This window comes from Mustela nigripes, chromosome 13 (genome assembly GCF_022355385.1).
Source record: "Mustela nigripes isolate SB6536 chromosome 13, MUSNIG.SB6536, whole genome shotgun sequence".
Lineage (NCBI taxonomy): Eukaryota > Metazoa > Chordata > Mammalia > Carnivora > Mustelidae > Mustela > Mustela nigripes.
The window spans coordinates 133,874,206-133,902,048 of record NC_081569.1 but is presented as its reverse complement, the minus strand read 5'-3'; the positions used below and the strand labels follow the sequence as shown (position 1 = coordinate 133,902,048).

Genomic DNA, 27,843 nt, shown 5'->3' with positions numbered 1-27,843 from the left:
GAAGCAACTTGTTTGCCTGGGAAATGCTTTCTCCCCGAAGATGGCAGGACAGCAAGCTGAACATATGAGAAGGAAAATTCACTCTCTGAGTCAAGCTCATCTGTGGCTCAGGTAGGTGTAGCAACTACAGATTTATAGCAGTTTTCTTAAGATCGTGAGACTTGCTAATTAGTCTAGGAAATCTGACTTAAAATTCGGTTTCTTACAATCGATGAGGAGAGGCCCCCTTTTCTCGGGGACCAAGGCAGGGAGCCAGAAGCTTCTCACTAAGGGCCGGCAGAGCAGAGTAATAAGGACTCATCCTTGGTGGGAACCTAGGGAAGCGAGCGTGATGGGACTAATGGCCCAAACTGTGGTGTTTTCCAAAGGCAGTTATGGTACGGCATAAAGAAGGGAAACCTTACAGCGCTGGTTTTCTAAGTCCCAGTGTCCTCAGCTATCGAGAGGTGTAATAAACAGATGAGTGTCTGCACCGAGGTCCCTTGACTAGACGCGATCTCCCTGGAGGTGGGAACTACTGCTTCCCTCCGAGCTTCCCCAGCTCACAGCAGCAGCCACCACACACAACACGCTCAAGAGGGGCTCACAGACGGTGCTGCCGGCCAGGAAAATGTACAACGAGAACACTAGGAGACACATCCCACAAATCTAGCCACGGGATTGCACTGGATGAATTCCTGTGCTTGCACTGAAGCCATCATCCCAGGGCTTAAAATCCTCCACTGTCTCCCCCTGATGCTATTTTCCCTCGGTTTCCTCCCACCTCCACTGAGCTTGCTTCCGGGGACCTTGTAGACATAGAATACAACAAACCGCAGTGAGCACCGCCTCCCTCCGTGGGTCCATTACAACCCACAAAGATTCTAACTCATGGTTTTGTGTTGATTTGCATTTTCCCAAGGCTGAACCTAGTACAGATGTACCTCTCCTCACCCAAAGTGCTTCTGAAAGGTTGTGTGCAACTCAAATTCCTACCCGTGAATCCCACTCTCCACTGCGGCCAGAGAACTGGTTATTCAAAGAAACCCTGAGAGGAGTGACTCCGCAGGGCCCTGAGTCCTCCACGGGAGCCACGAGGCTGCTGGCTGCTGGACGGTGCCGGTCAGGTGTGCCCGCGACCTCCCCGCGGTCTGTTTAGTCACACTCAGAACCTCCCCTGGGGTGGGCCAGCTTGGCCGCGGGCCAGTGTCTCCCCGAATGGCCAGCCCACTTCGAGCCCGCCCCGATCTGAGACCCACAGCGTCCTGCCTCGCGGAGCTGGGTCCCCGGCTCCCCGCAGGGCCCCGGCCACTGACCGGAAGGGAGGCTGATGCGGTTCCCGTCCTTGAGCTTCAGCCGGCTCTTCCGGAACTTGCCCTTGCGCTTCTTCACCCGGGGCTTCTCCTGGCACAGCTGGTGGATGATGATGTTGAGCTCCCGCTCCAGGATGTCGATCTCCCGCTCGGCCAGCTCCTGCTCGCGGCGCCGCAGCAGCTCCTCCTGGGTCTTCTGCTGGAGCGCGGCCCGCGTCAGCTCCTCCTCCCAGGTGCGCAGCTCCTGCAGGGGCAGAAGCACGGCGGAGAAGCCGGAGTGCTCGGGCTTGGAGGGGAGGCCGAGGGCCCTCGAGGGCCGGTGCCTCCATACTCCAGGTCCCAGACGGGGCGCGGGTCTCCCAGGGGGCTGGTAAAGGAATCGCTGACCACCCCAGGAACTGAATGCCTGGGAGGGGCAGGCTCAGCCCGGCCACCCGTGGACAGAGCCATGGTAGCCCTGGAGACGGGGGCTGAGGGTTCCTAGATTACTGATTAAAATTGCCTGTGACTGGAAAAACATGGGCGTTTGGGTAGAAAATATTATCATGTACTTAAATTTTACAGACTTGGTTGTATTTTCATTTTTTCCCATTCTATAAAGGATGTGACTTAAACGGTGCCCACTATAAATGAATCGGCCTCCAGGTATCACCTAATAGTCAAATAAAAATGTATTTCCAGAGCGATTGCTCAAAAGGCAGTGAGGCATGTCTTCTGCACCTCTGTTCAGTTGGTGAGTGACTCCACAGAGGCATGTGGTTTCCACTCTCATCTTGAAGGAAAACGCTGTGCTCCAGAAGGATCGTGGCAGGCCAGCAAAGAGAAGAGAAAATATTTCCCAGTCTTTGCCGGACGCTTGCTCTGGTACCACGGCTGTATTAGATGGGCAGAACCTGCTCTCATCTACGGGATGGTGTGGGTTGTAGCCCCTTCCTTGGAGGGAACTCAGACCCCAGTCCAGAGACAAATCCATCACTGCTATACTGGAAACAGTAAGTTGAGACAAGCTGGGAATGAGCTGACTCATACGAGAAACCAGGACACTTACGGAATACTGGCCAACGGCACCATAAATCCCTAGCCTCTCAAACATGGTGAGTGTCCTTCCTTCTTGTGAAGCACCGGTCTGGGGATCAGCCTCCTCGTATGCAAATCCCCTCGCTGCACACAATGACTTAGGAGGCATCTCCCCGGAGTCCCTCACCCTCACTTGCCCCACTAGGAGTCTTACCATGGACAGGCGTCAGGGCGCCGTGGTTAAGAGCAAGGACTCTGGAACAAACTGCCTGAATCATGGCCCAGAGCGAGTTACCACGGGCCTTATAAGTACCATGGAGTTAACTGCACTGACATCACAGTTGTTTACATAAGACAATTATTATCTTATTATGTGAGACTATATAAGGATTCCTATAAATCGCTTTGCAACAGAGCATAGCACATAGTACGTGCTCTACGAATGCTGGCTGCTACGAGAATTGGTTTGGCTTCTCCTAATAGCTACCTGTGACAATTTCCCACTTCCATTTTTTGTACTGGCAGATACCCTTATAATTTCACCAACCGAAAGCAAGAAAACCATGAATCAAGTGATTCGACAACCTCAAGAGCCAGCAACACGAGGTTCTTCTACTCAGAACATCACTAGTAACAGGAGCACCTCCTCTTCTTTTTCTTTTTTTAAGATTTCATTTATTTATTCATTTGAGAGAGAGAGAACATGAGTAGGGGGACAGGGAGAGGGACAAGCAGACTCCCTGCCAAGTGCGGGGGGGGCTCACTGTGGGGCTCTGTCCTCCTGAAACCATGACCTGAGCCAAAGTCAGATGCTTAACTGACTGAGCTGCCCGGGGGCCAGAGGAATGGCCTTTTTCAATCAAGCAGTCAGTGCTGGTCCCTTCCCCCCACCCAGGGCCCGAAAGATCTGTCATGAGCTCGGTCCATTCCCCTGTGGAACACTCCTTGACTTGCCAAGTAGTACCAGGTTAGGAAGTGCTATGTGGCATAAGAAGAGGTTAATCTCTTCAAATGAGCTTCAGAAATTATTTTTAAGTCATTTGTTGAGGTAAACAATGATCCTGGAGAGAAGATGGCTTTGGAATCAGATGACCCAGGAGGAAAATTCTGCTTCCCCGCTTACTGGCTGTGTGACTGCAGACAAGTCACCGACCCTTTGCCCTGGATAAGAAAGACAGTGACACCTGCCTACATGCTGGGGGGGTAGGGGTCACAAGACTGCAGGATAAAAAGGATAAAAGGTTCTTCCATCATCACATCTTTCAAGGGAAAGAACTGAGAAGCCATAAAGATGTACATAATTTCAGCTCCTCTTATCATGTTGCTTCCCAAATGCCCCGAGCGGGCAACGAGGAGGTAAAAAAGAAATTAGCCAGGAGACACGTGGCTGTTGCTCGTGTCCGTGGCTGTAGCCCTTAGATCCAGCCCAGCCCGAGCAGAAGCAATGTAAGCGCTTGCTCCCCCACCCCCACCCCCCGTGGACGCAAACCGCTCCTCAGACACCGGGGGCCCAGAGAGGAGCCACGTAAGGAATGGCCACCAAAACACATGGCAGATCTCTAGTAAGCTAAGAATATCTGAACTCCTGGGCGCCTGGGTGGCTCAGTGGGTTAAGCCGCTGCCTTTGGCTCAGATCATGATCTCAGGGTCCTGGGATCGAGTCCCGCATCGGGCTCTCTGCTCAGTGGGGAGCCTGCTTCCTCCTCTCTCTCTCTCTCTGCCTGCCTCTCTGCCTGCTTGTGATTTCTCTCTGTCAAATAAATAAATAAAATCTTAAAAAAAAAAAAAAAGAATATCTGAACTCCTCAGTCAGTTCACGCTTTAAGCCTTTTTCATAAAAACATGCAAAACACCCAATCATTTCAGAACCATAGTATTTTCAGCCCATCTTTTGTTTCTGACTCTGATACCAAAGACAGTCATAGGATGTGCTGATGACTATGTTCAGTGTTGAAGCGTCCCTGTCTCCAAGTAACCCCCACTCTGGAAGTCCACTATGGAACCAAAAAAGGTTTCTAGAACCTCTCTGATTTCCTGCTGGTGCCTGCCCAGTGGTGCTCTTCCTCTGGTGTGGACAGTGGAATAGGTACTCCACGTGGAGAACTTTGGGCTCACGACGCCCAACTGGTTTCTGCCAAATCCCAGAAAGAAAGGAACCATCTCTACCACTTCGGGACACACCTGAGGCCTGGAGAACTCTCTCTGTGTAACGTCGGGAAGAAAAAGGTGCTGTTACCTCAAACTAAGCAGGAAGGTGCTTGTGTCAGAATCGGTCCAGAGGCCCCAGTGGAGAAGGCCCAGTGGGGAAGGCCCACTTGATTCAATGCGTGCCTTTTTTCTTGTTTTATTTACCTTTTCTTTGGCCCTGAGTTGGTCAAACATCTCCTGAATCTCGTGTTTCCAGTCATCCTGCAGGCAGTGGAAGGAGTCCTTGGGCATTTCAAAGAAGCCAGACTCCTCTATGGTAGTTAGCTGGTCCAGGATATTTGTGAAAGACGGTCGTGAATGAGGGTCCGGATTCCAGCAGTCTGTGTGGGACACGGAGCAGACAGGAAGCACCAATGGACAGAGACAGGAGTAAGACAGAATATGACGTGACCTTATTTACCAGGAAACTGTCTCACAATTTTCCTTCCAGAAACAGAAACACGGGGATTTCGGCAACCACACACAGGGCCGGGGAAAGCAAGCTGCCCACGCTCACGACCAGAGTGAACGTGGAAACAGATGCAGCAGTTCTGCCCCCAACCGACTCTGCCTCCCGACTTAGCATCAGAAAAGCAAGTCCAAGGGGTTTGCTGGCGCAAGGCTCGACAGCCAGGACTTACCACGTTCCTACACAATTCCAGTCCTGACAGTGGTAACTGGACTTCGGACCTCAGTTTCCCAATAAATGAGCCAGCCTTCCCCACGCCACTGGGATGATGATGAGGCAAAGATAAAAAGGCCTGGACTGGGTATCGGGAAGGATGAACGCTACGTCTTCTCGGCTCACACACTAGCTAACGGAGTGCACTCTGTCTCTCTCAGCTTCGGATTTCTCGCTCAGGGAATTACAGGGTTTGAGCAGGTGACTCCTAGAGATCTCTTCTCAGACGTTCTTCGTTTCTAGATGTAATACACTCGGAGGTCTTTTTTTTTTTTTTTTAAAGATTTTATTTATTTATTCGACAGAGAGAGATCACAAGTAGGCAGAGAGGCAGGCAGAGAGAGAGAGGAGGAAGCAGGCTCCCTGCTGAGCAGAGAGCCTGATGCGGGACTCGATCCCAGGACCCTGAGATCATGACCTGAGCCGAAGGCAGCAGCTTAACCCACTGAGCCACCCAGGCGCCCCACACTCGGAGGTCTTAAAAACAGAAGCTGCCATGTCTTCTCATTTTGTATTAGATGATAAAATACTGACTTGCTGGGTAGTGGGTTTTAGTTACTAAGTGAAGTTCTGCAGTCCCTGGGGATGGACAGAGGCGCACCTGTGACAGCAACGCAGCAGGTGCCACATCATCTGAAAGTGGCTCTTCCAACCACCCACGGGATTCCTCGCTGACTGACTTGTACTTCCTCCCCTCTCTCCGTGACGGACCCGGCCGAATCGTCCGACATCTACCCAAGCGCTGCTCTAGTTTTGTTCCAGTCAGCGGTCACTTACCTTCCATGAGTTTGGCAAAAGGTTCTGGGCACGTAGAAGGAATGGGCAGGGCGAGCTTGTTCATGGCCACTCCGTAAGCCACGGCTAAGCCGTCGATTCCTCGGAAGGGCACCTCGCCGGTCAAGAGCTCCCAAAGCAGCACCCCGTAGCTGAGGAGAGGAAGAAGACAGAAGCCATCTCAGACGGCCACAGATGCGATCTCACCGACAGAGCTCACCGAGGCCTTTCCGAGCTAGCCACACTCTCCCTGGCACGGAGGGAGACCAGCAGAGCAGATGCACTAATGGGACACAGACACGAGACCAGGAGGCCTGCCTTCTAGAAGCAAAAGCCCTGGAGTCGGGCACACTTAGTTACAAAGTCCTGTTCCTCAAACTCCTCATCTACAAAGTGCAAACAACAACACCATTCTCACAAGGAGGCCGTGAGAGTCTCTGAGCCACTCGGAGGGTTTAAATCAGCACTCGCCGGCCATACTCTTCTGTCGTTACTACTGCTGACGTAATATTCTGGAAGAAGAGACCACATCCCAAGAACACATTTTTTTCCTATTTTAAGAAAACTTTAGCTTTCGTCACAGATACGTTTTTTCAGCTTTAGGAACGTGGAGAGCTGACCACCTACGACAAACAGATTTTCCTCCTGTCACAGGATCCTTTTCAATGCCCCCTAGGATGGATAGATTCCTGCCCCCAATCAGTTAACTGAGACTATGTGTAATTCGAAGGGGAAAGTCACACAAGGGCAGCCTACACGGGAAGAGCAGAACAAGGCCTCAGCCATGAGGACCTCAGTTTCCTCCTGACCTTTCAAATCCACAGGAAGAATTTTCCTTTCACATGTCCTGCGAGTCAGAGAATGGGAAGCACAAAGCTTAGAATCATTATTCTATGAATTCACAATCGGAACAAGGAAAACTCATGTAGTGTTGAATCCTTCCAGGAACAGCGATGCTCCCAGGACAAGCAACCATAAGGCCATGGACAGTTTGAACAGTGGCTCTCCTCGTATTTTCAGCACAAATCTCAAATTTCAAAAAAATACTCATCAGTAGTTTCCAATTAACAGAGTCATGTTATTTTATTTTACTTTAAAAGATTTGACTTACTTATCTGACAGTGAGAGAGAGAGAGAGCACAAGCAGGGGGAGCAGCAGGCAGAGGCAGAGGGAGAAGCAGGCTTCTGCTAAGCAGAGAACCCGATGTGGGGTGTGGTCCCAGGACTCTGGGATCATGATCTGAGCCGAAGGCAGATGCTTAACCGACTAAGCCACCCAGGTGCCCCAAAGTCATGTTATTTTAAAGCAAAATATGGCTCAGTTGATGGAGCTGATGACTCTTGATGTCAGGGTCATGAGTTCCAAGTCCCACGTTGGGCACAGAGATTACTTAATTTTAAAAAAAGTAAGCCCAATACCTATTTCATTATGGTACATTGTATGCAGGAGGAGCTACGACATTTATAACATCATCTTGAATCTCTACTATGAACCTGCAAGATAAATATTATAGCCATTCTGCAGATGACAAAAGCAAGTTTCAGATAAGTTTAGGGCCTACATGAAATAAGTAAGTCATGATGGACCCCAGACCAAGTCTCAGTTCCCTCTCTCTAGATCCCCAGCTACCATTTTTCTGCTTGATAAACTCTGTCTTTCAAGATCAAATTCAGATGCACCACCATGCATTCCTTTCACACATCTACTAAAGATTTACTATGCATCAAGGTCAAGGCTGGGCACTAGGATGCTGGATACAAATCTTGTCCACAACCAGTGAGAGGAACAGAAAAAATGTCAATAAGAACACAGAGATGAGTCACAAGAAAGATACCATGAGTGCACAAAGAGCAGATGGGCTCCTGGCCAGACCCGAACGGGGGCAGGAGACAGCTGAACCTTGACTGTTAGATAAGGAAAGACAGAGATCCGGAAACAGGGGTCAGCAATGCACAGGGCATGTCCTGCCCTCAAAGAATCCCAAATGGCCTGGTCTGGCTCCTAAGAAGAGCAGCAGGCCAGTCACTGCCCCGGAAGATCCCTGCACACGGCCCGCCAGGTGGCCTGGCCAGTGTCCTTGGACAATGGCTTTCCCTCGGTGAGTCCTCCAAATACCACCACTTTCTTTTTTTTTTTTTTTTTTTTTTAAAGATTTTTTTTTTTTACTTGAGAGAGAGACAGTGAGAGAGGGCATGAACGAGGAGAAGGTCAGAGAGAGAAGCAGACTCCCCATGGAGCTGGGAGCCCGATGCGGGACTCGATCCCGGGACTCCAGGATCATGACCTGAGCCGAAGGCAGTCGTCCAACCAACTGAGCCACCCAGGCGTCCCATACCACCACTTTCTTCATGTATCTCAACCACCAAAAAAAGCCTGATAGACGATTGCAGGTCTTGTCTTGACGGGGAGCTGGGTTTTACTCTGAGGTTGATGGCAGCCATGCTGGGCACTCGAGGAAGCCTTCCCTGACACTCACAGGTGTTACTTAACCCTTGTGTGGGCAGCCGTGTACAGCAATTACCTGTGTGCCAGCCTATGCGCTCTTCCGGGGCAGGGACAGTAGTTTAATCTCTGCATTCAGAGAGCCGCGGACACAGCAGGCGCTCACACAGTAAAGGGCTTGGGAGGTGGGTGTGGGGAAAAGTGCACGGTCGGACCGGCCTGCAGACTGCACTGCGCACCCGAGAGTCAGCCGTGGATACAGAGAACTGCGCTGTTATTCTTCCTGCCAAACCGTTACTGGGACTCATCCAGATGGCAGTGGTGCTGGGTAGCCGCTACCGAGGGACTCTGAGAACCCTCAGCGCTGCCGACGAGACTCCGAGCTCACGGTGACAATCATCTCCTGCTGTCTGCTCCTGGCATTCCTGCCAGCCTCCACTCTGGGCAATTAAAACCCAAAGTCCCCCAGAACCCCACTCCTCTATCGAGGCTAAGATGACGGGTATCGGAGCCCTAACTACCTGGAAAGACAGTAGAGTATTGCAAAGATCTAAACAGGTGTCCTCTTCATGTCCTTGCACGGGCTCTGGGACGGTGTCCATGGAGCTGTCCCAGGCCACCTGGAAGAGGGAGAAGCCAGGGACTCCTCCCCTCTCGGCTCTCACATGGCTTCTTTGTTCTTCTGCATTTTGCTCCACGTGAAAGGCCCCACAACTAAGAGGAGCTGGTTGAACGCTGCTCAGGGAAGATTCGGACAGACTTGAGTCAATGTCTGCTTTGCCACTCATGGCCATGTGGCCCTGGGAAAGGAAGTTCCTCCATGCTCCCCACCTGGGCAACGAAGACAGCACTTCCCACCTCACAGAATAGCGGCAAGGGATAAATAACACAACTACTACTTCTCCAGAAGCTTCTATGTACGGCTAGTAAACGCTGTATATTTCCCCTTGGGAAGGGCCGGAAACAAGAAAGCCTCAGCGGTGGGGGGGCGGGGGGATTCAGGAAAAGGCCGCAGTGTCGGCTGAGAGCCTGAGGGACACCAGCATTCAGGCAAGAAGCCTTTCTGGGAATGAGTGAACAGTAAGTCCTCCTCTGCCAATGTTCCTCTATTTCTGTAACTGAAGGTGGCAACAGAAGAGAAGCCTTGGCGTTCCTTTGGCAGGAATACAGTCCAAGCAAGGAACTAAAGAATTACATGTTGGAGGGGTCTGAGCCCCAGGGAGAGGGGCCAGAACAAGTCCACATGATTTACCTCAGGTCTGGCCTACGCTGAAGCCCTCCCAGAGTTGACAGAAGGTCAAGAGGCCCTTTCAAGACCACATCCAAGCGGCCTCGAAGTACCGGCTCAGCTGAAACTCCGCCCCAGCCCCTCCCCTGGCAGAGCCGCCAGCCCCCACAGTGCTGTCAGCGGTTTCCCAGGAGTCCTTGCAACCTCGCCCCAAACCCTGGGGAATGCACCCCGTGTCAATAATTAGCCACCTCCGGGGGTATGGAAATCCCTTCCATCACTTGGTGGGGTCACAGGTCAGCAAGGGGTGCTCCATGTTTTCAAAGTGAGGAAAAGCATCAGAGTGGCCAGCGGCTGGCTGAAGGCACAGCAAACCCACGCCTGAGCTGGACTGGGATGAGCTTTCTTATTAACCGACCTCGTCTCTAAGACACACACCCTGAAAGGAGAAGATGTTCCTCAAACAGGCTTCTGCACTTGGTAATCAGCTGTGACCCCACATTCCAGAAACCACGCTGTTTAGTAATCTTTCACACAGGGGCCCCTGGGTCGTACAGTTAGTTAAGCATCTGACACCTGATTCTGGCTCCTGAGATGGAGCCCCAAGTCCGGCTCCATGCTCAGCACGGAGTCTGCTGGAGACTCTCTCTCCCTCTCCCTCTGCCCCCCTCCCCTCCCCTCCACTCTCTCTTTCTCTGTGTCAAACAAATAAACCAATCTTTTAAAAAAATTTCTTGGGCAGGGCACTTGGGTGGCTCAGTGGGCTAAGCATCTGCCTTCAGCTCAAGTCATGGTCTCAGGGTCCTGGGATCGAGCCCCGCATCAGGCTCTCTGCTCAGTGGGGAGCCTGCTTCCCTCTCCCCGCCACCGCCTGCCTCTCTGCCTACTTGTGATCTCTGTCTGTCAAATAAATAAATAAAATCTTTAAAAAAAAAACCAATATCTTGGGCAAAGTTAGTTGAACAACCACATGAGAAAGCACTCTGTAAACTGTAAAGTAACATAAAACTATTCTTGTTAACTAGACCTCATTCAAAATGATGATTTATTAACATATACATGAATATATTGACACAATAAATACTTACTGATATGGTAATATGCTCATGCTATATTGTATTCCAAAAGCAGTTTATGAAACAGAATGATCCCATTTTAAGGGATGGGCAGATAAAAATGGAAACAGAAATAAAGGCACCAAAATATTAATAGAGGTTATCTTTAGAAGTGGGTAAAGGGTGATTTCTTTTTCCCTTTTTTTTTTAATCCACATTTTCTAATTTTCTTCGATGGTGAACATATTTTATTTCTGCAATTTTAAAAACTTAAAATGCCTCCAATCATCCCACAGACACCAGGCAAGAAGTCTTTACAGGAGACCACCAACCACTGTGCTCCCTACACAGCACAACCAGAGGGAAAGTTTTTGTCCACTACCCTTCCTGAGGCGGTCTGAGTCCAAGCAGATGAGGAAATGCATGAAGCTGAGGACCTGGGCCGTTACCAACATAGCCTCCGTCACAGCATGTGGAAGAAGCCCAGGGAACCACATGCTTGACAAGCACTAAGATTCAGCTGGCCTTGGGCACCCAGCAAAAGCAGAGGCCAAAAGGCCCCAGACCCCAGGGAGTTCCAGGAGGGGTGGGGGACAGATACAGGCTCAGCCAAGTACCTGGCACAAAGTTAGTATTCAACAAACGATTCCTAAATGAGTAAATGGATTATAAGTCCATTTGGGAATGAGCTTTGTCCAACTTCCTAGGCCCACTCTGGGACATCCTGCTGGGCGCCAGGCATGGCGGACCAGTCATCTGGAGGAGCCCGCCCAAAGTACAAGAACAAGAGTATATGGATGGCAGCAGGGCTACAAACACAAAGTTTAAGAACATATCTAGTTCTTTTTTTTTTTAAAGATTTTATTTATTTATTAGACAGAGAGTGAGAGAACACAAGCAGGGGGAACAGCAGAGGGAGAGGGAGAAACAGACTCCCTGCTGAGCCCAGAGCCTGATGTGAGGCTCCATCCCAGGACCCTGGGATCATGACTTGAGTTGAAGGCAGACACTTAACTGACTCAGCCACCCAGGTACCCAGAGACATCTCTAGTTCTAATCATAGCTTTGCTTCTACCACCTGGCTAAAAAGTCCCTTAAACCATCTCAGCCTCTGTCACCTCATCTGTAAAAGAGAAGTAATATCCTCTACTTTGGGGGTTCTTGTGAGATTATTAAAGAGGCAGAGCATTTAGCTCGTAAGCACGTGTATAGGTGGTAAATATAGTTCCCAGAGTATGCATGTTGTACCTACAGCAACGGGCACAACACTGACTCTGCTAAAGGCACAAGATCCTTTGGAGCCACTTAGGTAAGTAGGCTCAAGGGAGGTGGGATTAAAGGCCCATCTATCGGGTTCCCATACACCGCTGCTTGCAGGAAATGCGGCAGCCTGGAAGCTGAGTGTAGCAAATGGCTGACTATCCCCCAGATCCATTCCCCCTTCTTCCTTAATAAGAGTTTTAGGTGGACACACAGTTATCCTGTTTGCCTCCCTCCCTGGGAGCCAGGTGTGCCCACGTAACCAAGAGCCCGCATTGGGGTGTGTACAGAAGAGATGTGCACAACTTCCGGGCTGTCTCCAAATTAAGGCCAAGCTGCTTGCAGTGAATAAGCTCTTTCTCTGTTTCTGCAGAATATAAACGCTGAAGTTAAGTCACTCACATGTAACCGTTCAGACAAGAAAATACACTGAGGGACCCAGAAAGAACCTTGGTTTCTTTTCCTTTTTTTAAGGAGCAAGAGTGAGCACAAGCAGGGGAGGGGCAAAGAGAGAGGGAGAGAGAGAATCTCAACTAGATTCCATGCTCAGTGCAGAGCCTGACAAAGGCTCGATCTCACAACCCTGACAACATGACCCAAGCCAAAACCAAGAGCCGGATGCTGAACAGACTGAGTCACCCAGGGGACTGGCTCAGTGGGTTAAGCCTCTGCCTTTGGCTCAGGTCGTGATCTCAGGGTCCTGGGATCGAGTCCCGCATCGGGCTCTCTGCTTGGCGGGGAGCCTGCTTCCTCCTCTCTCTCTGCCCGCCTCTCTGCCTACTTATGATCTCACTCTGTCAAATAAATAAATAAAATCTTTAAAAAAAAAAAAAAGAACCTGGGTTTCTGAATGCTCTCATCGGCACAGCTAACCTACAGTCTGGACTCTTTAGAAAAGAAAGACACTTCTACCTCAAGTGCATCTATAGATCTCTTCGTAATAATAGCTAAGATTAATTAAATTATTAACTATGCTCATCAGCCTATAGACAAGTAATGAAAGTGTTAGATTGAAGCCTATGAAGTTGCTGTTTTCATAGGTCGAAAATACTGGAATATTCCTACCCAGTTCAACCTAATGAAATCTGGTCAGATACTTTAAGGAAGGAAAACTCTTTTCTTCATAATAGTTACTTCACCCTGTAATGAATGTGTGGGAAAATAAAATAAGATGTAGTATACAGAAGCTATAAAACATCACTAAAAGAAACTGGAAAAGGCCCACATAAACAGGAAGATATCCCATGTTCATGAATTGGAAGACTTACTGTTGTTAAGATGGCAATACCCCCCAAAATGATCTACAGATTTAACACAATCCCTATCAAAATCTCAGCTGCCTATTTTGGAGAAATTAACAAAATGCTCCTAAAATTCATTTGGACATACAAAGCACCCAGAACAGCCAAAATCATCTTGAAGAACAACAACAAAGTTGGAGAACTCTCTACATTGTAATTTCAGAACTTACTACAAAGCTACAGTAATTAGAACAATGGTACTGGCATAAGGATAGATACATTAACCAGTGGAGTAAAACTGAGTCCAGAAAAGACCCTTACATTTATGGCAAATTACTCTTTGACAAGGGTGACAATTTAATTGGGAGAACGGCCTTTTCAACAAATGAGACTGGATGCAGGAGTCCCTGCTTATCCATGGGAGGTACATTTCAAAACCCTCACTGGATGCCTGAAGGAACAGGTAGCACAGAACCCTATTTTTTTCCTATACATACATACATACCTATGATAAAGTTTAATTTGTAAATTAAACATAGTAAGAAATGAACAATAACTACTAATAAAAGGGAATAATTATAATAATATACTATAATAAAAGTTATATAAATATGCTCTCTCTCTCAAAATCTTATTGTTCTATATTCACCCTTTTTCTTGTTTTGCCTTTTTTTTTTTTTCAAAGATTTTATTTACTTATTGAAGAGTAACAGAGAGAGCACAAGCAGGGTGAAGGGCAGAGGAAAAAGCAGATTCCTCACTAAAGCAGGGAGCCCGATGTGGGACTCAATCCCAGGACTCCTGGATCATGACCAGAGCCAGACACAGGCGCTTCGCTGACTGAACCACCCAGGTGCCCTCACCCTTCTTTTTGCAGTGATGTGAGATGATAAAAAGCTGACGTGATTAAGACGAAGTGAGGTGAATGACGTAGGCATTGTGATACGGCATTAGGTATACTGATGACGGATCTGACCTTCCAGACCACAGGTGACCATGAATAAATGAAACCATAAAAAAGCAAAATTACTCATAAGGAGGGACTACTATGGTCACAGGCAGAAGAATGAAGTTAAATCCCTTACCTCACACCACATATAAAAATTAACTCAAAACAGAACAGAGACCTAAATGTAAAAGCTAAGTTTTATAACTCTTAGAAGATAACGTAGGTACAAATATTCATAATCTTGCACCAAAAGCACAAGCAACCAGAAGAAAAAGCAGATAAATTGGACCTCATCAAAATTAAAAATGTTTGTGTTTCAAAGAACACCATCAAGAAAGCAATAAGAAAGAGACCCACAGAAAGGGAGAAAATTTTTGCAGACCATGTACCTGATAAGTGACATGTTAAGGATATATAAATAACTCTTTCAACTTAAAAATAAGAAGACAAGTAGCCCAATTTTAAAATCTGTAAAGGATGTCAATAGACCTTTACTAATAGGCACCGGGATTCTGATAAAAATATTGCAGAAACAGGTAGCAGTTGTAGTGGTTGGAATGGCAGCTCTAAAATGGTAGGTCCATGTCCTAATATCCAGAATCCTTACGTGGAACAGAATCTCCCCTAAAGTCTCTGGAGGGAGTGGAGCCCTTCTCATATTGATTTCAGACTTGTGGCCTCCAGACGACACATGTCCATGGTTTCAACCACCAGGTCTGTGGTAATTTGTTACAGTGGCCCTAGCAATTGGACAATGGTCATTGGAACAAATTTGGTAAATTTACTAAAAAGCACTGACTTATACATTTTCAAGGGTGAACTCTGTCATATGTGTATACAATTTCAATAAAGCTGTTATTTAAAATACACATACTCAGGGCGGCTAGGGAGGCTCAGTCAGTTAAACATCCGACTCTCAATTTTGGCTCAGGCCATGATCTCAGGGTCGTGAGACTGAGCCCCGTATCGGGCTCCGTGCTCAGCACAGAGTCTGCTTGGGATTTTCTCCCCCTTCCTTTCCCTCCCCTTCTGCTCCCTTCTCGTGCATGCTCTCTCTCTCTCTCTCTCTCAGATAAATAAAATCTTTAAAAAAATAATACGTATATTCATCATACACACACACAAGCTCACTTTACTACTCATCGGGAAGAAACAAATTCATGGACTAAGTACATGATCACCTATAGTCCTTCCTTTTAGTATAGCGTGCTGACACTACTGTCTCACAGCCGTGAGGATGCATACTCCGTAGAAGCTCATCTTCCCATCAGCAAGGACAAGATCCATGTATAAAATATTTATTTGTTTGTTTGTTTGTTTATTTTTGAGGACAAGATTTTTTTTGACCCATGTGTCCTTATGACCTATTGGCTGATATTTACTGGGGGCGCGGGGGTTGGTCGAATCTGTAAGTCTGCAGTTCTGGGTAATTGCTTGAGACCCATCTTCTCCCATTTCTGTATCACTGTTCAACCGAGAGAGCGCCAACTAAAAGGTTAACCAGACAACTAGAAATCTCCAACCTACCAAAATAAAAGAGATCACACAAAGAATACTCATTAGCGGAAGAGCCTGCAGTGGGGACAGGTCCAGCAGTACACAGCCACGGGGCTAAGGCAGCCAGGATGACCCTGGGGAAGGTTCCCAGGAATGAGCGGGTGCACTCACCACCCTACCATCAGAGATGCACGTGCACACTGACCCTGGATCTACTGGTCTTTCCTACAGAGCAATCACCAAGAGGTGGTACCTGCCAAAGCACTAAAGGGACTCTGGGTAGGTGAAGGCATTAGAAATGGTCCTATGGCAACCTGTGAATTCCTGGAGATTGCTCTGAAGGGGTCTCTTAGACCTATTTGGGGTGCCTGGGATTCTACGCATCCTTAGTTCTCCAAGTCCTAAAACGTGTGTGCACCCAAAATAAACCTGGGGAGCATGGACCCTGAGCCTCTGGATCTTACCTCCACACGTCACTGCCTTTGGAAAACATGGAGGCACGAATGACCTCAGGTGCCATCCAAGCATACGTCCCCGCTGCGCTCATCTTTGTGGTTCGGTGCCACTCTCGAGCCAGGCCGAAGTCAGTGATCTTCAGAATCTTGTTGCTCAGGTCTCCATTCTCCACCTTCTGAAGGATCAATACTGAGCAAGAAAAAGACATGGAAGAAACCAGAAAGTCTGCATCAATCACAGGAAAACCAGCGAATACAGAGCCCTCCTGCCAGACTCTTGTCCTCCCCGCCAGGCTCCCTGGGCAGCTACCCTAGCCTGATGGTATGAACCACTGTTTTTGGTAAGACATCTCTACAATGCATCCATTGTTGTGCCAAGTCTTTTCTAGGCATTACCTTTAACTCACAACAACCTTACAAGGTAGGTACCACTGCTGTATCCTTTCCACAAGATGAGGAAACTGAGATACCAATAAGCCAGGACTGAAAGGCAGGCAGTCGGACACAAAGGCCCTTTTTTACCCTCATGGCGTACGGCCCTTTCACACCCTATGAAAGGAGCCACGAGGTCACAGCCGACCCTTCTGAGGACAGCCTACTTGGGCTTCCCGTCTGCCCGGGCACCCCGGGCCATAACCACTCTCAGACTACAAGGAATGGCGGTGCATGGTGGATTTCCAAGGTTTCAGACTGTGTCTGAGCAGTTTCCATGAACCTCTACAAGTTACTTAAGCCTGTAAGAAAACATGTCTTGGGGCACAGAGGCTTCCCTTTGACCTGGGAACTCACCCCCAGGCACTGAGAACTGGCTGACAAGTTACAGAAGTCAAAGGGCACACACAGGTTTACACCCACAAAGCTTTCTGTGGATATGACCCAGGAAGAAAGAACTAATGCGCCCAACCAGTTACACTCTGGGCCTGTCCCCCGGCTTCTAACACCAAAGCACCCCTGTGCGGAGCCATCTTAGTTCTCCTAGGATGGTAGCTGAGGTAGCCACCTCCAGGGGGTTCCAGGGATATGTGTCCCCTTGCAGGGGCCAATCTTCCTAAAAAGAGCAAAAGCGCTAATTGACTAATGTCCTAGAAGCTAAGCCAAGGAACTCTGAGAGGGCAGTGGCCGCGTAGAAGCCAGAACTCCATGTCCACAAGCAGGATGGCTCTGAAGGCGCCATGTGAGCACAGCCTCCTGTGGGCCGGACGCTGAACGGCCCAGAATTGAGAGCTCTCTACGCAGGATTTCAGAGAAGGAAGGAGCCTCTCCCCAGCCCTGCTGTTCAAGTCCAAGTGGAGAGAGTGGGGAAAGGAATCCATCGAAGAGAGAATAACAACTAAAAAAAGGTTGACTCCATTCCTCCAGCCACTCTGTCTAGGTAAACACTGAAAACATGAGTTCTGAGCCCTACTCGGGCGGGGTTACCCTTCCTGGGTTGGTTCTCCTCAGACTCCCACTGAGGGGCTCTTAAGAAGGCTCTAACTCTACCTCTCTGAGAGGTCTTTGCAATTTAAGATTCTCTGACAGCTCAAACTCTTTCACTATCTAAAGAAAGGGTCCGTGGTGGTGGTACTCTGGGTACCAAGGAGGGGATCAGAGGAGACTCTGAGGGCAAGGACCTCAGGCAGTCCCTCCCGTCAGCCACACGCTGTAATTTTCTCTTCCTGCCCCCAGCCTGTCCACTGAACCGTTACGTATTGGAAGGACGTGGGCCACAGGTCTGTGTCTTATGTGCTTCTCAAAAAACCAGCCGTGGAGAGGGATGACGAGGAGCTGCAGCGCTGGAAACACAGAGAAAACCGTGCCAGCCCCTCCCTGACCTAATGGGCTTGGTGTCCTTCCTCCACACCCTCTCTGAGCCCCCGGACACACTCCTCCCCACTCTGAGCTGAACGGATCCACACCTCTAAAGGCTTGGACAAATTTTTTTAAAAAAATACGTTCTCCATCTCATCAAATAACAAAACTCTTTCCAGATTCTTCTGTGCCCCTCTCCCCATCTCTGCCGGCAGAGATAACAGACAAATATGCACTCAAACTCCTGGGCCAGTGGTACTAAAGAAACTCACCGTTCCCTGTATGAGGCAGCCCCCAGCCACGGACCATTTCTAAGCCGCCCTGAAACCAAAGATTCAGAGTGAGACCATCCGCTCACCCAGCCAGTGGTGTCTGGTCCTGTAACAGCCGCCCCCCCCCACCCCCAACGCCAGGTGCTGGGACGGGGTGAGTGGGAGGGGGTAACAGTTCCCTGGCACATATGGAACCTGCTAAGCGTCACAGATTCCAGACTGGGGAGCAAAGACATCTAGGTTTTGTGACAGGAAGTGGATTTTTAGGCGATGAATGGCGTGATGAAGAGGATGCCGGATGGCTTAAGACGGACGGCAGGTTGGAGATGCGGCAAGAATCAGCCCAGGAAAGATCTGCCGGAATACGAATGCCTTTAGGTAGTGTAGGTCCCGCCCAGTTCCACCGAGTCCCCACTGCTCTCTGCTGCCTTAAATCCAGCGACTTCAAACAAGTGTCCCCACAGGCTGGACCCCTGACAGCATCGGAGTTAGAAATCCCTGGTCTTCGGGCTCTGACCTCAACAAAGGGGAGCGGCTGTAGTTAGAAGCCAGCTAGTAATTCTGGCTGTCTCTAGATTTCTGTCTAGTCCCACCGAAGGAAATCCATCCTGGCAGCCACCATTCCCCATCCTCTCCTCTCCCCAGCCCCTCGCAGCCGCCAATGTGTTCTCTATCTCTACGGATTTACCTATTGTGGCTATTTTATACAAATGGACAGGTGACAGGTGACACATCTGGTAATTTCACGTAGCATAATGTTCTCCAGGCTCCTCTGTATTATAGCTTGTAGCCACACGGCACGCCTTCCTATGGTTGAGTAATATTCCTTCGTACGCATAGACCACAATTTGTTTATCCATCTATCCACGATAGACATTTGAGCTGTTTCCACTTTTTAGTTACTGTGAGGAAGCGCCGCTATGCACACATAGGTCCGTCTATTTGTTTCGGACCTGTTCTCCATCCTTGGGGATATGCACCGAGGAGCGGAATCACTACGTTGTGATGGTAGCTCCATGTTTGCTGCTTCCCTCGGCAGGCGCCCCATTTTACATCCCCACCAGCAGTGGGAGAGGGTTCCAATTTCTCCACATCCTCAACGCACCATTTTCCCTTTTATTTACTTTTAAAAAAAGAAAAATTACAGCCATCCTAGAGGATGCGGAGTGGTATCTCATTGGGATTTTTTGACTTGCATTTCCCTACTGACCAGTGATGCTGGGCATATAGCCATGTGCTTGTTTGCCATTTGTGTATCTCTTTTTAAGAAATGTCTCTTTGCTCTTAATCTCAGGAGACAAACTGAGGGTTGCTGGGGGTGGGTGGGTGGGATGGAATGGCTCGATTATGGACATTGGGGAGGGTATGTGCTATGGTGGTCACTGTGAATTGTGTAAGACTGATGAATCACACACCTGTACCCCTGAAACAAATAATACATTATATGTTATCTTAAAAATGCAGGAAAAAAAGAGAAACGTCTTTTTGTTTTGAGTTATAAGTCTTCTTTCTATGGGGCACCTGGGTAGCTCAGTGGGTTAAGCCTCTGCCTTCGGCTCAGGTCATGATCTCAGGGTCCTGGGATTGAGTCCCGCATCGGGCTCTCTGCTCAGCGGGGAGCCTGCTTCCTCCTCTCTCTCTACCTGCCTCTCTGCCTACTTGTGATCTCTCTCTGTGTCAAATAAATAAATAAAATTTTTTTAAAAAGACTTCGTTCTATAGATTCCATGCACTAAACCCTTACCAAATAGATGACTTGCAGATATTTTCCCCTTCTGTAGGCTGTCTTTTCACGTACGTGACAATGTCCTTGGATGCACAAAAGCTTTTAACTTAGATGAAGTCCACTTTACCTGTTTTTTATTTTGTTGGTCATGCTTTTGATGAAATATCAAGGATTCCATTGCCAAAACCAAGTTCATGAAGATCTGCCTCTATGTTTTCTTTTACTAGTTTAACGGGTTCAGCTCTTATAACGAGGTCACTGATCCAATCTTAGTTCATTTTTGTGTATCACAAGAGGGCCTTCAACCTCACTGGTTGGCATATGACTATCCAATTGTCCCGTTTGTTAAAGAAAAAGACTTTACTTTTAAAAACAGAATGGAGCAGTTCCCTCCCAGTGCACTTTCCCTGGGGAAAGGGAAGTTAGAATCACAGCAGCTTATCTCCCATACCCTTGAAGTTAGACCCTTCTGAACTTCTACCACCAACAAACAGCTACAGCAAGAACAAATTATGGTGCTTTACTTAGAAAATTTAAGAATGCTTTATCAAAATCTAACAACGTCCGTCCAAGTATTGTGTAAAGCTCACCTCTCACAGGTAGGGCAGCGGAACAAATGCTGAAAACAAGTCCAGCCTAAGTCAACGTGGGGGTCGGGGGGCTGGCCGGGTAGGAGGGCTCAGAGAGGAAAAGGTCCATCTGAACGAAAAGTCTTACTGATTAACCTGACAGAGAGGTTGGATGGAGAAAGGGGAGGGTCCCAGCCCTTCAGATGTGGGTGACAAGTAGAATGGTGGCATCCTTGATTGAAGTTGAAAGGCAAAGCCCTTTGAGGAAGCCAAGTTCAATTTGGGATGACGAAATGGGTATAGGGCAACGGTAACAAGAGTCAGTATGGATCAGAAAAAGCCCAAAAAGCAGATCATTTAAATCCCAGCCTTGACACTCTACATGTGACCCTGGACAAGTTTCATAAACTCTGCGCTTCTACTCTCACTTCTATAAAACGGGGATAAAGATTAAAGGCAACGTAGTAACGAAGCACCTAGCAGAGGGCCTGACACCCAAACAGGGACTCGGGACACCACAGCTATTAGGGTTACTCTGATGATTCAGTGTCTCGTGCGTAAGTGCAAGCCAGGGGACTCAGCAGCCAACGTACTGAAGACACTGGTAGGAAACCTGGGAGTTGCTGACAAATGGTAACTCAACAATAATGTTTTGCTGTAGAAATAAATGGAACGGTTGATAAATTAATAACACTAGCTATCCATTATTGATCCCTTGCTATGTAGTGGCACAATGCTCTTTGCATACAATGCCTTAGTTAATCCTTAAACCAACTCTATGAAGTAGGTACCAATATTTTCCCAATTTTACCCATGCTGAAACAGACACAGAATGGTTAAGTCAGTTGCCCACGGTAGAGAAGAACGGAGATGGGCTCCAAAGCCAGACCTCTCTTCATGTGCTGTGCCACCCAGAGGATAGAAAGGAATCCTTTCAGGCTTATTTCAATTCCTGCCAGATGCCTAGACCGGTCTTTACCAGCCTTTTTCTGAATTATTCCTTCAGCACCCAAAACCACTATCATACAATTTCACACATGCGCTTCTTTTAAATCATTCCCCAGTACTGCAGGCAGGTGTGTCCCACCATCTCCTCCAGAAGGTGATGGGCAGGACTCCTCGTGGGCAAAAACCCCATTCTCTGTCTTCCGGAATCCATACTATTCTCCCTCCAGGTACCAGCACAGAACCAGACTCTATGAAAGAAGTGACCCCTTGCTGGTCATTTATTTCAGTAAATAAGTAGCTTGTGCATTTCTCAGACTACCACCCTGTGGATGCCCGGAACAGGGGGGAAGTGGACATCTCTCCCCCCCCCCCCCCGGTGCCATCCATCCCTGAGGCATGAAGGGGAGCCAGCGTGTACGAGGCAAGAAAATGAGACTGAGAGAGGAACACCACAGCCACAGTTCACTGGTGACTACAACATCTAGCGGCCACCAGGTCGGGTCGGGGGACGCAGGAAAGAGAAACGACTGATTCTGCCCTTAAGGGCCTTCCATACATACTACACGGAAAGATACAAGACAAAATTGAATATTAGGTGAAGACAAAGTGTACATCAACAGGGGCCAACGTTTTGCTACAATCAGGAAGATAGGCAGTTTTCCAAACCTCCGGAACCCACGGACAGAATTCACGATTATTTCCAGATCAGGAACCAACTATACACCACTTACTTAGCATTTTTCTTTACACTGACTTTTTAAAAATTATTAAAAGAAATTTTGTATTATTATAAATGAAAAACACAAATATTCTAATATCAGTTAACCTGTACAAATAAAATGAAAACAAAAATAACCGTAGATCCTGTCACGGGTCAAACCCTGAGCCTAGGGCCTTCAGTCTGTTAGAAAGAAACATTTAGAAATGTTGAAAGGAATATAGGAAAACTGGGACAAAATGAATGTCAAACCTGCATGAATACAGAGGGAGGAGTGACTTTTCTACGGGGTTCAGTGGCATTTCATACACACCCTCTGAAAGGCCATATCCTGTTAGGTTATTAGAGGCAGAAATAATTCAGATGGGGATGGCCACAGAGGGCTCGGTGTCTGACCTAATACCATTTAGCTGGAGGCCAGGCACTCAAAACTTGGCATAACTGAGGAGACACTCCCATATGTCATAATGGTAAATTTAGCTTTGGTTGATGATTTATCATTTTGAGATTTCTTATTTATTATTCATCTCCATTAGCACGAGGGGCTCTGATCTGCTAAACGCTCACCTTGGCGCCAGGACTCCCGTCCCCCAGACCTTCATTTAGTTTGAATGAATCAGCACCATCTCTCCCTGAATGGGCAACTGGTCTACCTCTTGAGGGTTGGGCTCTGCTTGGTTGAGTCTCTTCCCCTCCCCCAATTTATTGTCCAATGTATATACAAACAGAAGAGTGTGTGTATGGTTTAAAGAAAAGGAGATGAAAACTCCTGTACCCTACCCAGTCCCTTAGAAGCTCCCTGTGTCTCTCCCTCATCACATCCCTTTCCCGACTTCTGCCATTCATTCCTTTCCTTCTTTTTATATTTTACCACCTATTCTTAAATAAGTTACTGTTTAGTTCGGAAAGAGCGAGGGGCAGGTATGTATGGAGCTAGGCATACTAGTTTTCTGGGGCTGCCACAACATGACTACCACAAACGTGGTGGCTTACAACAGAAACTTATTCTCTCTCTGTTCTAGAGACTAGACTTCTAGTCCAAAGTCAAGGTGTGGCCAGGACTCTGCTCCCTTCAAAGGCTCTTGGGAAGGAAGAATCCTTCCCTTCCTCCTCTAGCTGCTAGTGGCTTCCAGCAATTCTTGGCACTCCTTGGCTCAAGGCAGCGTTAACTCCAGCGTCTTCATCTGGCTGTGTGCCCTGTGTATGTCTGTCTTTGTGTCTTCGCATGGCCTTCTCATCTCTGTGTGTTCGTATCCAAATTTCCCTCTTCTTATCCAGAAACCAGTCTCTGGATTGGAGCCAGTCTTCATCTAACACAGCCTCGTCCTGACTTGATATCTACAAAGACTCAGTTTCCAAATAAGGTCACATACACAGGCGTGAGCACCTCCGTATTTCCTTGCTCTGAATTCACCTTGGCCTACCTCCGGTTCCTGGGTTGGGCAAAGCAAACACTCATCTATCCAGTAAGCGGGGCAAGGAGCTTCATCAGCACATGAGCAAGACAGCCAAGTGCAGATAAGAATCTGCACCAGGCTCCCCCAGGCAGTGAGTCCTCAGGTTAAATCAATGGAACACCACCAGCAGCTGAGTTGGCCATGACAGCCCTGAGTCACAATGCCAGATGTCAACTGTCCAATCTCCAGGTCTCAGCCATGCTCCCGGAGACCCCCCTTCCCAATTTGTGGGGCTTTTCCCCTCATTCCTCTCTTGTCCCTGTGTCCCGCACCCCACTTTTTCTCTTTGCTGGCTTCTTCTCTTGCTTTGGTGGTGTGCCTTCTCCAGTAGCTCCTTAGAAAAGAATGCATGGAAGGTTCTTTTTTGTTGTTGTTGGAAAATGTCTCTTTTCCATCCCTATACTTGGTACAAAAATGATGAGAGATTTACCTTCATAATTCTGAAGACATTGTGCATCATTTTCTCGCTTTCGACACTGCTGTTAAAAAGTCTCAAGCCATTTTGTTTCCTGATACTCTGTAAGTGATGCGTCTTTTTCCTTTGGGAAATTTCTACTCTCTTCTTGGTCCCCTGTGGTCTGAAATCTTAGAGGGATGTGGCTTGAGGTGAGAACTTAGTGAGTACTTTGAAATCTACACAATCATGTCTTTCAGTTACAGAGAATTTTCTTGAAGTATTTTCCTGTTAATTTCCTCGCCTATATTTCTGTTTTCTCTCTCTATAGAATAGAATCCATTATTCAGATACTGGGCTTTCTAGACTGGTCCTTCAATTTCCTGATCTTGTCTCCTCTATTTTTCCCATCTTTTTATCTTTTTTCCTCTTCTTTCGGAAGTATCATCACTTTACCTTCGAACACTTCTATTGGGTTTTTCATTTTCCTATCACGGTTTTAATTACTCTTTTTCCTTCTCCGAATTTTTTCTTTTTGGGGGGACTGACCCTGATGTATTTGTGTAACAGCTGTTTTTGTAACATGGGCACAGTCTTTTCTTCTGAGGGTATCACTGATGGTTCTTTTTTACTTTGTTGTCTCCCAGCGCAGTTTGCTTGAGCTGCTTTTCCTGTTTGTGCTTTGGCCTCTAAGGCGATTTTGCTCAGGGTCCCAGCAATCCTTGGTTGTCTGCTCACGACTGAGAGCCAAATTGTGCTTTGGTTTTAAAAAGGAGTCCTTGTAGTTTAAAGTACCTACTGCAATATTTACCAATAATATGAAATGATTCATATTTCATCGGAATTTCCCTTCACACATTCCCTTCAAAATAATCAAGGCTGGGGGGGTGAGTGAAATGACAGAAGAAAGACGATCTCCCACGAGTTGGCCAGTGTCGACATTGGTGAGTACACGGGCACGCGTGTGGATTCTCCTTCCTTGTGACCCTTCCATGGTAAGTACACAGGGTGAGGTCTGAGGGACCCAAAGCGGACTAAAACCTCCCAGCGCACGGGAGGAGTCTGTCAACCTTGAGCTTGACGGTGGGGAGATCCGGTCCAACCTAGGTCAGAATATCTCCAAACAGCTCAGGAAAGCAAGTCCTGGCCACCAGGGTGCCGGGAAGCCCACCACAAGGAGGGCCGAGGCGATCTCGGAATGCAGGCATCAGCCCCGAGACACTCACTTCATCCCTCCTTTTCCTATAAAGCACCTATACCTTCCACTGTGCCCAGACCCCACCCAGAAACGGTTTACCCCCCCAACCCCAAAAGGAGAAGCGGTCAGGCGGCACGGACTGGAGAAGACAGGCCCACAGAACTGCAGGGCGTGCCGAACCACTGCTGCCCAGTCTTGGTTACTCGGGGACCCTGCTTCGCCCCGGCTGCCTCCTGCTGCCGTGTGCTGGGCTTTTCAGGCATCTGTGATTACAAACTGACGGGTTCTTTGCTTTCCTCACAGTCAGCTTGAAATGATCTTTCTCAATTTCCGAAGACTTCCTCAATTTCCTAGGTCGGCTAGTTACCTGTTTCCCACCTTCCCAAACTAGGCTGCCGTGGCCTCCTCTCCTGCCGCCTCGGGAGTTCCTGCGGTTTCCCGGGATTCTGAGAACCGAGCGCCAACAGACGCAGTCCGTGCCCGTGTCCAATCTGCCAGCCTGGCCCAGGGTCCTGCCTCGGTTTTGGTTGTTTTCTCGGTATAGGGAGAAGCCAACTGGTATGGTCTGTACCCAAGGGCTCCCTGCAAGGGACCTTTCCTTGGCTTAGTTCTTCCACCTCTCCAGTGACACAAAACCGGGGCTCCTGCTCGTTCCTGCCACAGCGCAGTCCAGCCACCAGCTCCCCGCCACGGCGTCCCCTCCCTCCCGCTGCGCAGGAGCAATGTCTGAGCTGCAACGAGGCAGAAAGAGAAGAGCAGGAGCCGAAAGCCTAGAATGTTTCGTTCCAGCTCGACCACTGGGCAACCTGCACTGGGCCCCTGCTCCCCACTTCTGACCTTCTGGGAATCTGTAACTCCCTGAAAGCAGAGCCCCCTGGAAGGGCCTGCCTCACAGACCACTAGCGTGCAGTGGGAGCGTGGCCAGCCAGCGTCTCCTGGCCTCTCCTGGCCCCTGGTCCTCTGCCACTCCGGCCCTCCAGGCAGGAACAGGAGAGATCAGACTTGCTTACGAAGGCAAATGATCCCCCACCTAGACTCCCTGACTCCCCGCCTCAGCAGGTGCGGTGCAGGCGGGAGACGGCCCGGAGACGCAGCCGGCAAGGCTCCAGCCGGCCCGGCAAGGTCAGCAGAGTTCCACTGGGTTCCATGGGCACAGCCAGCCACGCCGAGCTTCCTGGCGACACTCGGCATGGGCAGCCAGAAGGCCCCGTCGGAAGAGCCATGTAAGGGTGAGAGAACGGGGTGGGCTTGGGATCACTCTCTCTGGGTGTGGAAGAGGAAACCACTGGGTGTGTGAAAGCGCTCCGGGCGCAGCCGAAGAGCACTCAGCACAGTGACCTTGTGTGACCCACCTCTGGTGACCCAGAGCTGGAGCACAACCGAACCGCGATGGCCTCCCTTTCCACGCCGCTCACCCGAGGAGGCTGGCGACAAAGGTCTCTGATCGAATCTGTTTAGACAGTGCTCCCCAAACCTGTCAGAGGGCTGGCGACATCAGAATCACCAAAGGAGCTACAGCAGTGATTCCCGACCTCTTGAAATAGGTTCTTCCAGCTTTCAAGCAAATGCTACTCTGGCGGTCAATGTACTTTCAGGGTTAAGAAGGAAACCGTCACCAGAGCTAATGTTTCTGGGAGTTTCAGGGCTTGCTGTGCACCAGGCTAAGTGATTTGCTAAGTGATTTCCGTAATTGGAACGCTCTCAGTAAGCCAGGGAGGCACTATCAGATGTGGAACCACAGTTCAGAGGCTGGTCCACAGGTGCTAAGAGGCAGAGCCAGGACATAGCCCAGGGTTGAATGAAATCCCAGTCAGTGCCCGACCACCCCACCGTATTAAAATACCCACGGAGAAAGACCCACTTTCAATCCAATTTGTATTGATCAACACGACAGCATCTACATTTGAAAAACAGACATTCGGGACGCCTGGGTGGCTCAGTGGGTTAAGCCGCTGCCTTCGGCTCAGGTCATGATTCCAGGGTCCTGGGATCGAGTCCCGCATCGGGCTCTCTGCTCAGCAGGGGGCCTGCTTCCCTTCCTCTCTCTCTGCCGGCCTCTCTGCCTGCTTGTGATTTCTCTCTGTCAAATAAATAAATAAAATCTTAAAAAAAAAAAAAAAAGAAAAAAGAAAAACAGACATTGGAATACTTACACTCTCTGCCAACACTTAGATTCAGAAAGACCTTGCAGCAGCCCCACCCCTCGAGGTCTGCAGCCACCCCTGGGAGCCGGTGATGCCGATGATACAACCGGAAGCTGGACAGGCACAAAGCAGAAGGCTACTGCCCTTGATGAAAAAGTCTACCTGTCGGCCATCAGCTCACATCCAGGCCGGCGTCTCAAATCCTCCAGCTCCAGAGGAGTGGATGGGAGAGAAATCTCCAAGGAAGGGTTAAAACAGAAGGACAGAGTCAGCAGCGTTCCACGAGGAAGAGAAAACAAATTGAAAACACAGCAGAAAAGAATTGCTACGTTAGCAATCCTGGCAGCATATCATGGAAGCACTAACAAGGGATTAATGATAGGAAAAGGGCCTGAAAGCTGTGACCCAGACGGAGAGTCGCCCTTCCGTGGTTATCTGCCCCTCATCCCATAGTGACAGAACCCTCATGTGCAGGAGGGGCGCCTGGCCACATGTCACGTTAACTATGTTTCCCGTCCTTCCTGTTCCAAAGCACAACCCGGCAGC

General features: G+C 48.7%; 1 protein-coding gene across 3 annotated transcripts in view; it reads right to left on the bottom strand.

Moving 5' to 3' along the window:
• Window positions 1-27,843, bottom strand: part of MAP3K9 (mitogen-activated protein kinase kinase kinase 9) — a 73,851-nt gene that overhangs the window by 15,439 nt on the left and 30,569 nt on the right. For all 3 annotated transcript variants that reach the window (XM_059373842.1, XM_059373843.1, XM_059373844.1), the window contains 4 exons: window positions 16,090-16,270; window positions 5,956-6,104; window positions 4,662-4,837; window positions 1,296-1,536 (listed from right to left, as the gene is read on the bottom strand). In XM_059373842.1, the coding sequence (XP_059229825.1) occupies window positions 1,296-1,536; window positions 4,662-4,837; window positions 5,956-6,104; window positions 16,090-16,270 (747 nt within the window). The remainder of the gene's footprint in view (window positions 1-1,295; window positions 1,537-4,661; window positions 4,838-5,955; window positions 6,105-16,089; window positions 16,271-27,843) is intronic.